Source organism: Equus caballus, chromosome 4 (genome assembly GCF_041296265.1).
Source record: "Equus caballus isolate H_3958 breed thoroughbred chromosome 4, TB-T2T, whole genome shotgun sequence".
Taxonomy (NCBI): Eukaryota; Metazoa; Chordata; class Mammalia; order Perissodactyla; family Equidae; genus Equus; species Equus caballus.
The window spans coordinates 90,187,060-90,204,185 of NC_091687.1; the positions used below are offsets into that span (position 1 = coordinate 90,187,060).

The window sequence follows — 17,126 nt, forward strand, 5'->3', positions numbered from 1 at the left end:
TACTCTTATTTTTCACAAGTTTCTGTTCCAAGCTTGATCTCTGTTATGTCAGTCTAGAGATTTCTTGTATATATGACAACATCTACCCTTCTCGTGCTGATGATATCCATTTTGTGGACACAATGCTGCTTTATTGATATTTCCTTATTGCCTTCTTCCAGTTCACTCCATTAGTCATAACAGCCTCTAATTGATCTCTGCATCTCAAGAGTCTCTCACTCTGCCTGTCCATGCTGCACACTAATACCAGTTTAATATTACTGAAGGTTTTAATCCTGTTACTGCTGTCAGCCTCCTGAGCCTTATCTTAACAGAAATTTCAATTCATTATCTAGCTCTACGTTCAATTTTTAGATGAGAAAACTGAGATCTAAAAAAGTTTCTTGCATGAAATCACATAGTTAATTGGGAAAGTCTAGACTAAAACAAAATTTTTTACTTTCATTACCTTTTGTTTCCAATACTTACTAGTATTTAAGTTCCTAGGCTGGGAACTTAATTTCTGTATTATAAGCAAGGTAACTCCAAACGGATGTTTGTAAGTTGGAAATTACTTATATCTTATAAATAAGGATAATGTTACAAAAATATTTTAAGAGCTTTGATGCTAACACTGTTTAAAAAAAAGAAAGAACATTCTTTCAAGATAATTAACAATTTCTTTTACACCCTACAGAATTTTATTAACATTTGTAAAGATATCTCTTGAGAATGTGAAACCAATATGAACCCAGTGGTTTAATATCTTCATTTGGCTGCACTTTTTCTTTATTTGCTTTGAAGAACAATGTCTTGGTTTAGGCACTTAGTGTATTAATTGGCTGTGCCTTATGATGAGTTACTATGTTGGTCTGACTTTAGCTAGCACAAAATCACTCCTAGAACAAAAAACAAAAGAAAAAAATAGATAAATTGGACTCTATCAAAATGAGAAAGTTTTGTGCTTCAAAGGATACCATCAAAAGTGTAGGGGCTGGCCCAGTAATGCAGTAGTTAAGTTCGTGTGCTCTGCCTTGGCAGCCCCGGGGTTCACTGGTTCGGATCCCAGGTGCAGACCTATACACTGCTCATCAAGCCATGCTGTGGTGGTGTCCCACATACAAAATAGAGGAAGATTCTCATGGACAGTCTTCCTCAAGCAAAAGATAAAGATTGGCAACAGATGTTAGCTCAGGGCTAATCTTTCTTTCCAAAAAATAAAGATGAAAGAAAGTGTAAAGACAGCCCACAGAATGGGAGAGAATTTTGCAAATCATATATCTGATAAGGGACTTGTATCCAGAGTATATAAAGAACTCTTAAAACTCAATAATAAAGAAACAACCCAATTTTAAAATGGGCAAAGGATTTAAATAGATATTTCTCCAGAGAAGATATAAAAATGGCTAATAAGTACATGAAAAGATGTTTAATGTCATTAGTCATTCTGGAAATGCAAATCAAAACCACGATAAGATACCACTTCACACTCACTAAGATGACTATAATAAAAAAGATGGACAATAGCAAGTGTTGATGAGGACGTGGAGAAATTAGAATCTTCTTAACTTGTTGGTGGACAGTGTCAAATGATGCAGTCACCCCATGGGGAGATGTGGAGGGAGGGATTAGGAATGACTGCTAATGGGTACAGGGTTTCTTTTTGGAGTAATGAAAACGTTCTAAAATTAGGTTGTGATGGTGGTTTGACAGTGAATATACTAAAAAACACTAAACTGCACACTTTAAATGGGTGAATTTTATGGTATGTGAATTATATTTCTGTAAAGCTGTTGAAAAAAGCAATAATAGATTTTGAATGTATAACTGGGAGGCAAAATCAGTATTATGCAGACTAAAAGGCATATTGGATATAAAAGATCAAAGAAATGGGAAGTATATAGTTTCTAGTATGCTTCGTAATCAAAGTAATTTTTTATAATACCTGATGGTTCAGATTTTATAAATTTGGTAGTCTTACCTCCCTGAGTATTGTAAACCTGCTCACTGCTTCTGTTTGTGAGAAGCAACTGTTGCCATTTTTCTTTTCTGCTACTAAGCTGCTTCTAGGGAAAATGTGACAGTATGGGGAAAAAAGCATTTAAAATTTGCTTTTACATTCTTCCACATTCTCACATGCCTCCCCCAGCCCAATACTCTTTTAACCCTCTCTTTGATGACTCCACTTCCATTTCATAGAATTCAAAATTTCTTTCCCTCTTTGCTGATATTCATTCCACCCCAAAATTTCCATTTCTTCAGTGGGTCCTTATTTAATGTAAGAGGTTTGTTAGATTAGTTTATAATAAGTCATCCATCTCTGATATTTGCATTTTAAAAGATTATAGAACAGGAGTCAGCAAATGTTTGAAGAGCCAAGTGTAAATATTTTCAGTTTTTCAGGCCATAAATTTGCTGCTGCAACTATTCAAGCTTGCTGTTGTAGGGTGAAAACAGCCACAGACAAAATGTAAATGAGTGGACAAGGCCTGATTGGACCCTAGGTAGGCCAGATCAAGCCATAGTTTGCCAACTTATGTTATAGAATTCCTTTTGTGTATGTGTGAGAGGAAGATTGACCTTGAGCTAACATCTGTGCCAATCTTCCTCTATTTTATGTGGAACACTGCCATAGAGTGACCTGACAAGTGGCACTATGTCCGCACCTGGGGTCTGCACCTGGGATCCGAACCTGTGAACCCTGGGCCTCTGAAGCGGAGCAAGGGAAATTAAACCACTATGCCACTAGGCCGGCCCCAACCATGTTATAGAATTCTTAATTTAACGGCTCAGTATTAAGACAAAATGAGATGAAGAAATTTAAGTGCAATAAATTTAGGCATTTATGTCCTCCACTTTCACCACTAATGAAAGTGATTTCATTTCTTTACAGTTCTATCTTTCTTCCAAGGTTTTCTGAGGAAGAGAGGTCAGAACCTTGGCACTTTTGAAAGTTTCCCACGCCTTGTTAAGAAAATACCAGACTTTAAATAACCACTAACAACTATGACACGAGGATTGAGGTTATTATTAAGATTAGGTCGATGTATGTGTATGTATAAATATAAATATATTTGTGTATGCATATGTACAAATTTATTGTGAGGTGTGTGTGTGTAACTTTTTAACATACTTCTGTGGGATGCATTTGGATAGTCTCTAAAATATCGCAAACAAAATTATTGAATAGAAATGTAAAAAGACACATGAATTTAAGGTAAACTAGGAAAAAATAAATACTGGATTATTTGGCCCTGCTGAAGTAGACAAAAGTAAATGAAGATCAGTGTGGCTAACATTTCCTCCCGTTGTATTCTGGGTTGATTGAAATATTTTTTTTCAGTTTAATGTTTGTTTAGCTTTTTGAACATATGATAGTTGTTCATGTATTAAAAGAAATGTGGTGTTGAAACAATGACATTGTTTTAGATCCATGGCAATTATGTTGTAAATCATAAAATTATATTTCAACTAATATTTCCAAATAACAATGATAAGGAGAAAAATTTGCATTTGCCATATCATGTTTTACAAATTACTGGACAGTGCAGAATGACCATCACTCATTTAATGCATTTCTTAGGAAAATAAAACATTATTAACTCTGGGGAATTTGAGCTACTCAGGAAAACAAAATAGTATATTAAACGCCAAAGTGTTTTATTTTTTCCTTGAAAATGATGTCATTTCATTGTATGTCATGAACAAGTATTTTAAACAACTCTGACTTTATTAAACAAATGTGTATTTTACTTTTTGTCAAATTTTTGTTTTTCCAGGTCAAGATTTGAATATTTTATCTCTCCTATTAAATTAGAGCTGACCCAAATAATACATCAGTTAATTAAAACATTGCCCTTTCCCTCAATAAAAATGATTTCATTGCATAACTCTTTCTACCTCTTTCCTCTTTCTAGCTCCATTCTGGTAATTAGCATTCATTATTCTTTCAACAAATAATTGGATAACTATTATATGCGAGGCACTATTTTAGGCATTGGAAACAAAATCTTGAAGCAAATGATCTCTGCCCTTGTAGAACTTATATTCTAGAGTGGGGAGAAGAGAGATAATAAATGATTGTTTATTGTTTAATATAAAAGTTATGTAGTATGTTAGAAGACAAGTGCTGTGGACACAGACAGGGAAGGGTAAGGATGTATTAATCTTTTATAGAGTAGTGCTAATCTGTTATCTAATGTGGATATTGTCATCTTATTTTCATTTTCAATTTATAGTTCCAATGACAGGATTCACACAGAGAGCAACCATTGATCCAGAACTGAATGAAATACATGTCTTATCTGGACTCAGCAAAGACAAGGAAAAGAGGGAAGAGAATGTCAGAAATTCATTCTGGATTTATGACATCGTGAGGAATAGTTGGTAAGGAGCTCTTGTCTGTACTGCAATCCCAATGTCACATTTATTTGAGGTTGTTGGTTTATTCCAAAGAGAGAAATAGAAGGCTTATGTTAATTTGTGATGTCATACATGTAAGTTTAAGTATTGAGGGAAAAAGTCATTATCAGTGCCTATGTGTACAGTGACATTTAGTGAATGGATTTTTGTCTCTGAATTGTTCAGTTAGTAGTAGATGGTCCCTGGTCTGGGAGTCAAGAGAATTGTATTTTAGTCTAGGTTTTATTACCAAGTAGATGTGTAAACTTGAGAACAGTGTCTTTTTTTAGTGTTCCCAGGTCATAATTTTTATAAAAATGAAGTGGTTTCACTAGATCAGGGTCGGGAGGCATTATTATTTAGATTTTCAGACCATGACCCCTTTGTCACAGAGCATCTCACAGAACTGGTGCACCTTTTGCTTTGGAAAACACCAGCCTTGAGGATCCAGCTCTAACATTCTGTGGTTACTGCATAAGTGAATATTCTACAGAACAGAAGTACTTTGGAGAACTTCCTCCACTCAGTAATGGAGGGTGGTTTTCAGCAACCAAGGAATTTATTATTTTCTAAATAGGACATTTATTTACAGTAAAAATGAAAGCAGTCTATTGTGGTTTTTTTTATTGTGAATAGATAGTATATCATCTTTCAACTTCTAGTTTGAGCCTCTTATTGAGCCAGGTTCGTTTTGCCTGCCACACAATATGCCAGTCACCAAGACGATGACTTTGAAGCAGAGAAAGGGTTTATTCACAAGGCACCCAAGCAAGGAGACAGGAGAACAAGGCTCAGATCTGTCTCCCTGAAAATGAGGAGGGATGTTTATGGGATAGAGGGGCAGGGTGGTTTGAAATGTGGGGATAGATGGTTAGAGGTAAGGACCAGTGAGGTAATGTATGGTCTGCATTAGCATGGTCAAGCTTCATGGCTTTTCATAGGACACATATCCACAACATGGTGGCATTAGCATGATCTGAAGGTGGAGTTTTCAGCCCCCTGACATCAAAGAGTCACCTATCCGTCATCCATATAGGCCCAGTTGATGAGTTGGTGGTCTGAACTGGACAAGGAGCAACTCTCAGTTCCTGAAAAACTTAAGCACCCGTTACCTGTTACCGTGACCCGTTCATCAGAGGTTTTATCCGTAGGGTGGGCTTTAGTACTGCATTGTCTAACTACGATTGCAAACAGACAACTAACTGAGTATAGTTAAAGCAACTTGGCCCCCAGTTTCAAGCTTTCATATATACTGTTTCTGTTTTATAACACAAGGTACGTTGTTCTTACATGAGGTTTTTGATGAGCATTAAAAGAACTTCAGAACTCAGTTCTAACAAATTCAGATTATTTTATGAGAGTGACCAGAACTTTAAGATTTTTTGTGAACAAATTTATAATTTTTTTGTTGGTAATTAGACATGCAATTAATTTGCTTCCTATAGTTGCATTAACAGTTACATTAGTGCTGCTAATTTTCTAGGAGAGAATGCCTTAAAAGCAATATCTTGCAGGTCTTGCGTCTATAAGAATGATCAAGCTGCAAAGGATAATCCAAGTAAAAGTCTTCAGGAGGAGGAGCCATGTCCAAGGTTCGCCCATCAGCTTGTATATGATGAGTTACACAAGGTATCCTAACTACATTGACCTATAAACTTTCCAGACCTACAATCTGAAAAAATGCCAAAATATATCTGTTTCTTATTTTTTTAAGTGGATTTGAATAAAAAGTTACAATACATAGCAGGCATTCAACAGAATATGTTAGCAGACATTCAATCTCATTTCTCCCTAAAATTCCATAAGAGAGTAAATGTTTTTGCATAGTCCATAATTCCCAGTACTTTTCCTCTTTTGACAATGGCCAGTGGCTGCTGCTTAGCTGCATAGATCAGATACATAGCATGGCCTATTGTTTCTGCAATATGAATATCCAAGTAAAAATGTATAGTTTTCAGCATTAGAGTACCTTGTCCTATATCATGAAAAGGTGTGTATAACTTCCTGATTTTAGATTTTTCCATTGTGTAAGAAGTCTTTTTATCTTTATTTTTCCTATGTTTGTGTGACCTATCTTTTTCATCAGCCTTGTGAAAGCAGTCCTGCATTCTGAAGTTTTAGTGTCACTCAGTGTTCAAAATGGTTTCTTTAACTATTTCTCCCTGAAACTTTACATATGGTTTGGTGATTGGCCTCAGTTATACAGTAAGTTACTGACAGAACCTGTATTCTTTCTGTTCAGGCCATAGATGATTATTTAAATTTTATGTCATTTGAGACCTTTAGGTAAAAGTTACCATGGGAGTGAATAAAAGCCTTTTCTCTTAGAGTTTCCAAAATTAAAGAGTAAGTGAATTTCCATCTGTAGGATACAAATAATATTGCTACTGTATAACACTGTTGAATATAAATGTTTTAAAAATTTCAGGAAATGCTTTAACACTTTGTGTAAGTAAAGAATATCACTAAAACTGTAATTAATATAATAGTAAAATCATATTGCATTCCTTTTACATTTCTTTTTTGGTCTTAATTGAATAATGGAGTAATATTTTAAAAGTTACTTCACAAATCATGTGTGCCATTAAGCCTAAAGCAAGATTAAGATCCTTAAATTAAATTTAAAACTTAAAACGTTTCTAGTTACTGTTAACCTTCAGGGATTCAACGTGTGTGTCAGAGTTTTTTTAAAGATATTGTTTGCTATTATGATCAACACTTAATTAACTTGATATTCTCCATTATTCTTTGCTCTAAGCAAACTCAGTATTTTGGATTAGCTTCTATCATTGCTTTTGTTTCATGTCTTCCATTGTCGATATAATTCTGGTAATACAATTCACTTTAATGTAAAATGTAATTTAAAGAAGTAGGCATAGTACTTTAAAATAAAAAGGAAACTTGAGAAGAATCAAGAGAAACATTTGGTAGAAATGCAATGTTTTAATTTTTTTTTTATGAGTAAGGCTAAGGAAGTTACCTGTTATACACTACTACTAAAATGAAAACATTTTACTGTGACTTCTGTAGTTTTTTGAGTATGCATGCGTTTTTAAAAATCTGATTTGTTTTGTTTATTACAGGTTCATTATTTATTTGGTGGGAATCCAGGAAAATCTTGTTCCCCAAAGATGAGATTAGATGACTTCTGGTCACTAAAGTTGTGTAGGCCTTCAAAAGATTACTTACTGAGGCATTGCAAGTACCTCATAAGAAAACACAGGTATAAAAAATAATTCACTGAAAACTTTTATTTAACATTATCAGCTCTTGTTGGTATTACCTAAGCTTTGGAAATGTGACTGTCTTTGAAAATTTAGTGACGTGACAGTGTAAATACTGTGAAGATCATGACTTTTGTGAGTGCCCTGTTATTCTCCTTATTTTGCTTTCTTCTTTCAAAGGAAGATACAAAGTGAAGATAGATATTGATGCTAAAAATTTCTAAATATAGAACAAGGAAATTTTGCACCTGTTAAAATAATGGAAACAATTTCTCTGAAGGTGATGAACCTACCTTCAGGTAACTCAAGGCCTAAACACTACAAATTGCATCAGTTCTGGATTATTGGCATGTGCCTGACCTATTGACGACTCTCTTAACAGTGTACATGATGGTATAGTTTACTAAATACCTTTCCAATTTGATGTTTCAGAATACACCTTCAGATATGATTATAGTTTTACATCATTACCTTTGCCATTTAATTGCAAAATCATGTAATCAAACATTTTTACCTATATCTCCTGAGTCATGTTTGCCTTTTAGCCTTAGCAGGTAATAAGCTACAAAAAAATGTAGAAAAGTATATCTGTCCTTTTGGTTACTGATAGTGTTAGATGGTAATAAAAATTTATAGTTTGGAAGGAGAAGGTTAGCCATTATTGAGCAATTTTTGTGTGCTAGATCCTGCATATTAATAATCACAGTAAGCCAATGGAATAAGTACTGTCATTATCACTATTTTATAAAAGAAGAAATGGAGGCATTTTTAAATAGGTTATATAACTCATCTAAGGTCACTCAACCATAAGTGACAGAGCCAGGATTTGATCCTGAGTATTCTGACTCCAGAGTTCACCGCTTAACCCACACTCACACCTCCACCCACCCCCACATACATACAAGCACACATGTATATGTATATATACATACATGCATACATATGTGTGTTTATATGTTTGTTATATATGTTTATGTATTATATTTTATATAGAATATAAGTACATAAAAATCTCTTGTAGGTATAAGTTAAATTTGTGGTTTTTTATATCATGTTTACTTATTGTTCCTTTCTCTGCTTTTACAAGTTGTGCTTGAGACATAAGTTAATAGCTGAACCTAGTTACTTATGTTGCTTTGGCATTATTGTGACTAATCAGTGTATTTCCTATAGAATCTACAGGAGAAAGGGTCTGAATCTTCATGTTGGCTGGGTGGCAAGAGATAAATTCTGTTTTATTAACAAGATTTAAGCTTGAGGTATCTTCAACCATTTACATTGCTAAAATTTCATTCCTTAATACTTTACTTAATGTTAAACTTTGGTTTTAAAAGGATAAGACAAATTTGGGGAAGTTATAGTGTTCTTTTTCTACTTCAGATCTAACAACTGGTGGTTGGAATGTTAAGTTGAGCTCTTTTTAAAAATTTCCTCACTGAAAGCTCATTAGAGATTAAAGGAGATCATCTAGTGCAATATGTGAAGAATTGGAACTCACTTTTAAACATTTTCCTCTGGCTTTTAATTGAAAAAGTAATGCATGGTTAATAAAGAAAAAACAGGGGCCAGCCCTGTGGCCGAGTGGTTAAGTTCGCACACTCTGCTTGTGTGGCCCAGGGTTTCACTGGTTCAGATCCTGGGTGCGGACCTAGCACTGCTCGTCAGGCCATGCTGAGGCAGTGTCCCACACAGCACAGCCAGAAGGACCTACAACTAGAATGTACAACTATGTACTGGAGGGCTTTGGGGAGAAGAAAGAAAGAAAAAAGAAAAAAGATTGGCAGCAGATGTTAGCTCAGGGCCAATCTTTAAAAAAAAAGAAAAAGAAGAAAAACCATAAGTTCTCTCTATCCACCAAAAGAATTGAATCACTCATCATCCCCCCATTCAGAAAAAATAACTTAATATTTCAGTGTATATCCTTCAAGCTTTATGTGCACACGTAGATTTTTGTTAGTTTAACTGAAAAATAAAGATCATATTGCTTTGAATCTGATTTTTTCCAATGAATGATGTCTTATAGACATCTTATTAGCATGTTAATAGATACAAGTACAAATCACAATTATAATGACTGCATAGTGTTCTACTTTATGTGTAATTTACTTAACTAGTCTCCTTTTGTAGAATATTTAGAGTATTTCCAGCTTATTTTCTATTATAAACAATATGTTAATATTATTATATGCTTCTATATGCATCCCTATCCAAAAATTCTGTAGGGTAGTGGTAGAATTGGTGAATTATAAATTGCCCTACAGAAAGTTAATTTTCATTCCTTCTAAAAATAAGTAGAATTAATTCATTTATCCACAGCCAAGCTATCCTGAGAAGTATTGTTCTTTTTGATATTTGGCAGTTGTTTTTCTTCTTTAAAAATATATCAGTTTGCAGGTGAAATAACAATTTGGGGGAATTTGAAATATTCTATATTATGGCGTGTTTTAGGTTTCAAGTACAAACATTGTTAGTGACTTGTGCCAGTAAAAGGCATAAAGTGAGGAATGAAAGTGGATAAAGAATAAAAGAATAATCAGTAACAATTGTTTAAATTTTTAAGTATATGATGAAAGACTCTAGCAAATCTTGTGAGTTATGAGAATGATTCATAAAATAAAGCGACTGAAGTTGAAAAGCACCAAGTTTATGTGATTGGGCAAATAGTCAACCTTTGAAATTTGCTAATATGGGTAGAGAAGTATGCTTAGTTCATCTAGAACTTAAACCAGAAAAGCCCTTGAAGGACAATTTAAGAATGTTTAAAGACCCTATTCATTTGTGTAAATTATTTTCAATTAGAGTAATAATAGCATAAAAATATGCAACATAATACTTTTCTGATTGTGATACTTTTTGCCTTTAGTTCTGATAGCTAATGTCTTATTATATTGGGGAAAGTATTAGACCTGGATCTTGGACTGATATTCAGCCTTCTAACTTAATCTTTCTGGACATCAGTTTGCTCATGTGTAAAATGGCCAAAGCAACCACCTAAGGATCTTTATAAACATCAATAAAACTATATTCATTTATTTAAGAAATATTTGTTGAGCATCTGCAGTGTGCTAGATACTGTCGTGGGCTTTGTGGATATGTCAACAAAGAAAACAAACAAAAATTCCTGCCCTAAGTTCCCATTCTTATGAAGGGAGACTAACAATAAACATAATAAGGAATTTATATGTTACAGTAAGTATTATGAAAAAAACTAAAACCGGTTAAGAACTATTTTTGTGCAGGTTAGCTGGGAATATGATTTTAAATAAGGGTATTAGGGTAGACCTCACTGCAGAGATGACATTTGAGTAGAGACCTAAAGAATATGTGGGAATGAATCACGTAGATACTTAAGGGGAAAGGTATTCCAGATAGGTAATAGACAAGGCTCTGAGGTTAAAAATGTGCCTGGATTATTTGCGGAATAAATTGAGGAGTTCAGTGTGGTTGAACTGGAATGAGCAAAGTGATTGTGGTAGGAGATGAGGTCAGAGAGATTAGAAGGGGACAGATTATGAAGGGCCTTTGGCTTTTACTCTGAGTGAAAAGGGAGCATTGAAAGATTTTAAGTAGAAGAATGACACATTCAGATTTATCTTTTAATAAAACCCATGCTGGATTTTCTTCCAGAAGGACTGGGCAAAAGGTCATGCCGTTTTCACTCACATGGGGAGTTCTTCAGAAACAGCAGGTTTACATGTTGGGCAAGATGAGTTCAGTTTGGGGTGCACTTTAGGTTTTAGAGATCATCTGTGAGCACTCTGAGGAAAGGGTTCAGCTGATACTACGTTTGTGAGTCACCAACAAGGACAAGGAGCTTGCTCAGGGAGAGTAAGAAGAGTAGAGGGATGTTGAGTGTTATCTGAGGACCACCACCATTTGAGGGAATGCAGAGGAAGAGACACTCCATGAAAGAGATCAAGAAAGCACAGTAAGATTCTGGATAAACTTTGAAGGTTGCACTAACAGAAGTTCTTGATGGATTTGATAGGGGTATGAGAAAAGAGAGCAGTCAAGGATGACTGCTAGATCATCTTGAGAATCTGGTCTGCTACTAATTCCAGCTGACAATAAAAGGTCCTAAAATGGGCATTTGAAAAATGTAGACCTTTTTCCTGCCAACTCTTAGATGAATTCAAGAGTTTGAGGGACATTGCTACATTGCAGAGATAGAAGGTTGTTTCTGTGAATTGAGTAGAACAGAAAAATTACCTTTTTAATTCAAATTTCATATTAAATTAGACACCTTATTCTACCAGGCCATTTTATAAACTGCTAATCAAGCTTGAGATGATTGCTTTTGTCTCAGGTGCCAAAACTCTGATCTAATCCATTGTGGGCAAGATGATAGAGTAACATGACCTCTGCCTGAGGGACTCTCATCTGAGGGTTGTAGGGTTGGCTGACAATCAGGATACTGTCTGGTATAAGAGAACTGTAATATTTTGCTAGTCTTTGCCCCTGCCTGAAAACAGGTACCCTAAAAGACGGGAAATTATTGATGCCATAAGAATAAACACCATTGTGAAAGGCTCTTCACTATTTTCCTTTCCCAAATGAAATTAAATGTCTTCTTATCTTTCTCTCTATATAATATTTTGAAAAGCATGCCAATTTATCAGAAATGAATCCATATATAGTTATGCTGTAACAAAAGGACATTATCTTATTTAAATAAATAGTCCCAAACAGACTTTTTTAATTTAGGAGAAATCATTGTTTCCTTTTCAGCTTTGGAGTCACATAGACCTGTGTTTGGTTCTACTTCTGCCACTTACTATCTCTTATCTTGGCCAAATTCATTCTCTGGGCCTCAGTTTCTCATCTGTTTTTTAAAAAAATGATAAAACTTACTGTTGTCATAGAGTTATTATGAGGATAAATGAAGTGCTATATGTAAAATATTTGATAAGAGTCCAGCACATAACAAATGCTTGATAAGTAGTTGCTCCAATTTTTTTTTGTTATTATTACTAAGACATGGAAATAGTCTCATTAAAAATATCTAATCAGTGTTAATGATATTCATTAAAAGAAACTATACTCATTTCTGTTTCTAAAGTATCTGTTAAGTCCACTTCCAGTGGAAAGTATACTGCACAAAGCTAACCAAGTATTTTTATTTTATCTCTGCTTGTCTTTTATGAAACACGTTTGGCTCTTTTGTAGTTCTGTTATGGAAAATATTTTACTTACTCGCGATGTTTTGTAGTTGATTTAATCTTAGCTTGTAGTTTTAAGAGGAGGGTAGGAAGTGCTGTTATCCAGTCTCCAGCACCATTGCCTGTGACTGCCTCGTATTGCCGTTGGATCCACAGAGACTCCACATCCACACTGTCTACATGGCAGCATTCGGATTCCCAAACACAGGTTTTGTAGGTGTCCGCAATGTTTCCTCATACACAGAGTAGTCCACTCCAGGTCTGAAAGACATTTCTGATTTTTTCTCATAACTCCAGACAATTATTGTTCTTGTTTACATTTCTAGGTTTGAAGAAAAGGCCCAAATGGATCCCCTTAGTGCTCTGAAATATTTACAAAATGATCTTTATATAACTGTGGATCATTCAGACCCAGAAGAAACAAAAGAGGTAAAGGGCGTAATAAACTTCAGAAATTGAACATTTTAAAATAAAATGTCTTCCTGACTTACATTTGCTGATTTTGCTCTCGGATGTTTTAAGGAAAGTGTGATGACACTGATAATCTTAAAAATGGTACAGAGCAGATGAAATAAAAATTGAATAGGCATATTTTCATGTGTTAATATAAGATTCAAGTCGCACAAAAAATTCTTGATCCATTCAGAAAAGGATTCTCGGGTATAAAGTTTTAACTTAGACGTTAGTTTTGTGTATTGGGAAGGAAATAGAAATTTTTACTACTTCTTTAGTCCCATGCCGCCTTTATTTAAGGATTACATAATGCTTCAATATAAACTTTTCTGTTGATACTCCATAATCCCCTAAGTGAAGAAAAGCTCTCTTTTTTTGTAGGGAAAAAGTGAAGAGGTTAATGGAAGTAGAATCCTTGCTACCTTGATAGTTAGTTTTATGAATGTCATAGCAGTGTAATTTGACTATAGGCTACTAACTTCATTCATCTGTAGTCCCTAAGCTTGAGAAATTAGTAACAGATCGTTACTTTTCAGTTTTTTTGTTACATAACATGGGATGGAAGCAATTGTTTCTGAATATTTAATATTCTTAGGGCATATTTGCTTATTCACAGTGTGTGAATATACTTACGGAGATTTTCATGGTCTTATAGCCTCTCTTCCCACTAACTTCTGAGATTACTTTTGTCACTTTTTCCTTTTGCCAGCCATCCTTGTCCATAGTTCATCTAGTATCATCTGAATTGCAATTCATTTTACCTCTAACTCACAGAATTGGTGCTAATTATATGTAGTTCTGTCCCTTACATCTTTTCCCCTTTTAGCTCTTGCTTTGTTTTGGCTTTTTAATAGCAACATCAAGCAGTGCTTTTCTCTGCTCAGCATTGACACAGGTTTCAGACTTAATGTTGAATCACTTTCAGGCACCAGGTTCATTGTACTTTCAAGTAGTAGAGCCTGCATGTCCTTGGCACCAAAACAAAGAGATACTCTTTCATAGTCGCCCACTGTGAAAATAAGTCTTATTTCTCTTACTCAGTATTGGTTACAGCCCTTCACCAAATGGAGACTCAACAGAATGCACTATAGAACCCCCCTGAAGGAGGACAGTTAGTTGTCTTTCCTTGAATCTTCAGTCAATTCATAATACTATTTAAAATAGTGGAAATTATCATAGTTTTGCTATGTAACAGAATGTATTTGGTTTAATCTGTTACGGCTTATAACTGAATAAGTTGTGAAAAGACCCTTAATGTTCATTTTGTTAGACCATGCATTTGAGAGTTATAAATAGATTTCCTTGTGTTTTTGCCATACTCTATCTAAAATGGCTATAGTCTGGGAACGTTATTTTTCTCTGATTTTTTAAAACCAAACCAAACCAAAATATTGCAAAGTAAATAATTTCAGCTGTGTGAGCTGCAAGTAAGCCAAAGAAAACAGACAGTTTGTTCTTAAAACTAAGCTAATAGGAAAAACCAGGACAGGGAGGTATCTCAAGTTCAAACAGAACCATTTAAAAAATTTTGGTACTAGGTTTCTCTTTTTCCTCTTTTCTGAGTAATACCAAATTATGATTTGGATGCCACAGACTTCCATTCCATTTCTTAAAAGATTCGTCTATCAAGAGTTGTTTAGCCCCAGTAGAGAAGTTAGTAAAAATGGTGTTGTGCAGGTGTGTGTCAGCATCAGAATCACTTCAGAAAGTTTTTCAAAACAATACCTTCGCCCTAAGATTCTCTTCTGTCTGCTCTTATGTAACAGGAAACTGAACACACACCTGACATTGAGAATTACTGGCCTATAAGGTTATTTTGTTTTAAATTGTGTTAATAGCTTTTGTTTTGAGGGAAAAGAAAAATCCCTTGGTGACAGTTCCAGTATATATACTTAGAAAATTTAGGGGCCAGCCCGGTGGTGCAGTGGTTAAGTTCACACGCTCCGCTTCTATGGCCCAGGGTTTGCCAGTTCAGATCTCGGGTGCAGACATGGCACCGCGTGGCATGCCATGCTGTGGCAGGCATCCCACATATAAAATATAGGAAGATGGGCATGGATGTTAGCTCAGGGCCAGTCTTCCTCAGCAAAAAGAGGAGGATTGGCAGCAGTTAGCTCAGGGCTAATCTTCCTCAAAAGAAAAAAAAAGAAAATTTGTTAAGCATATAGATCTTGACTGATAAGAAATCATTCCATGTCTCGAAAAAGGCCTCACTGCTATTCATTTTCTGTACTAGCTTGTTTTTGTTCTGTATGTATGTTTTACAAAATTTTCACTACATTAAATGATTATATCAGGAACTAAAAGTAGTTTTTAGATTTTTCTCTTTTTTTTAGGGAGCAGTTACCATGATGATCATCATCACTGTGCCTGTTTTTGGGGAAATGATGGTGGACTACCAACTATATACCAAATAGTGGTTCTTTGCTTTCCTCCAGTCTCCAGAACATGAGTTCTAAATTGGTGATGAGCTTCTAATAAACGTTATGAAAATGATATTTTTTTTTCCAGAAAAAGGCAAAGAAAAGAAGGCCTAAATTAATTCTACCGTTTTCAGAGAGGATTCTATAATAGAGAAGGAATAGGTAAAACAAGTTTTCAGCCAATGTTGCTCATTTTATATTAATTATACTTCTGCTGAGCTTCCAAGGTACTGGTGTCATTCATTTAATAGATGTGTATTGAGTCCCTACAATATGCCAGGCATGTAGGCACAGGAGATACATCAGTGAACTGAACAACATCCCTGCCCAGGAAGTACTTAGACATACTGGTGGAGGGAAACAATAACATATTAAATTAGCAAATTATAGAGTACATTAGAATTTGATAAGTATTATGGAAAAATTAAAAAGGGATAAAAAGAGTAAAGGGAGATCAGAAGTATAAGAGGTGAGAATTAGGCAAGTGCAGTATTAAATAGGATGATCATAATAGGCCTCATTTAGAAATGAGATTTGCACAAAGACTTGAAGGATGTGAGGGAGTGATCTAACTAGATAATTTGGGGAAGATAATTTCTGGCAAAGGGAGGGGTAGAACAAAAGAACCTAGGATGGGGGAATTCTGGCTTTGTTTTTGAGAACAGCAAGGAGGCCTGTGTGGCTGGAGTAGAGGTAAGGAGGGTGAGAATAGTCAGAGATGAGGTCAAAGAGGTAAGAGCAGGGATTGGGAGAACAGATTGTGAATAACTTTGTAAGTCGTTGTTGGGACTTTGACTTTTAGTCTAAAGGAATAAGGAGCCAGTTCAGAGTATTGTGTGTGCAGAGAAATGATATGGTCTCCTTTATGTTTTAATTAGATCACTCTGACTACTGTATTGAGAATAGACTAAAGGGGAACAAGGATGGAAGCAGAGAGACCTATGAGGGAGGTTGTAGAAATCGAAGCAAGGAATTGTAGTTCAGACTAACGTAGTAGGAGTAGAAATGGTGAGAAGTAAAATAGATCAGATTCTCAATATATTTTAAAGGTAAAACCAACAGAATTTTATGATGGATTGGATGTAGGCTTTAGAAAGAAATGACTTCAAAGTTTTTGGGCCTGGGAAACTAGAAGGATGGAGTTACTGTTAACTGAAATGAGAAAGCTCTGGGTGGAGCTGGTATCTGGCGGTTGTTGGGGACTCATGACTGGAATCAAAATTTTAATTTTGGATTTGTTCAGTTTGAGATGCCTATGAAACAGCCGACTTGAGATGTTGAGGCGATAGTTGGATATTGAAGTCTGGAGTTTGGGGGAGAGGTCTGGCTTTATTCAGATTATGTACTATTACTTGGTACCTAGTAAAATTCTAGACCAGTACATATCGGTTCCACTTATTTAATCAGATTGCCAAAATAACAGTTTTCTCCCCATCCTTCTGTATGTAGAGTCAATAAAGTTTATCTTTCACCTTAGAAGTTAGAAA

General features: G+C 35.0%; 1 protein-coding gene across 25 annotated transcripts in view; it reads left to right on the forward strand.

The window, feature by feature from the left end:
- Positions 1–17,126, forward strand: part of MKLN1 (muskelin 1) — a 312,981-nt gene that overhangs the window by 286,118 nt on the left and 9,737 nt on the right. For 21 of the 25 annotated variants that reach the window (XM_070265077.1, XM_070265074.1, XM_070265079.1 and 18 more), the window contains 4 exons: positions 4,218–4,365; positions 5,895–6,009; positions 7,464–7,603; positions 13,090–13,192. In XM_070265077.1, coding sequence (XP_070121178.1) covers positions 4,218–4,365; positions 5,895–6,009; positions 7,464–7,603; positions 13,090–13,192 — 506 coding nt within the window. The remainder of the gene's footprint in view (positions 1–4,217; positions 4,366–5,894; positions 6,010–7,463; positions 7,604–13,089; positions 13,193–17,126) is intronic. The other 4 variants (XM_070265090.1, XM_070265088.1, XM_070265089.1 and 1 more) reach the window with 1 other exon arrangement.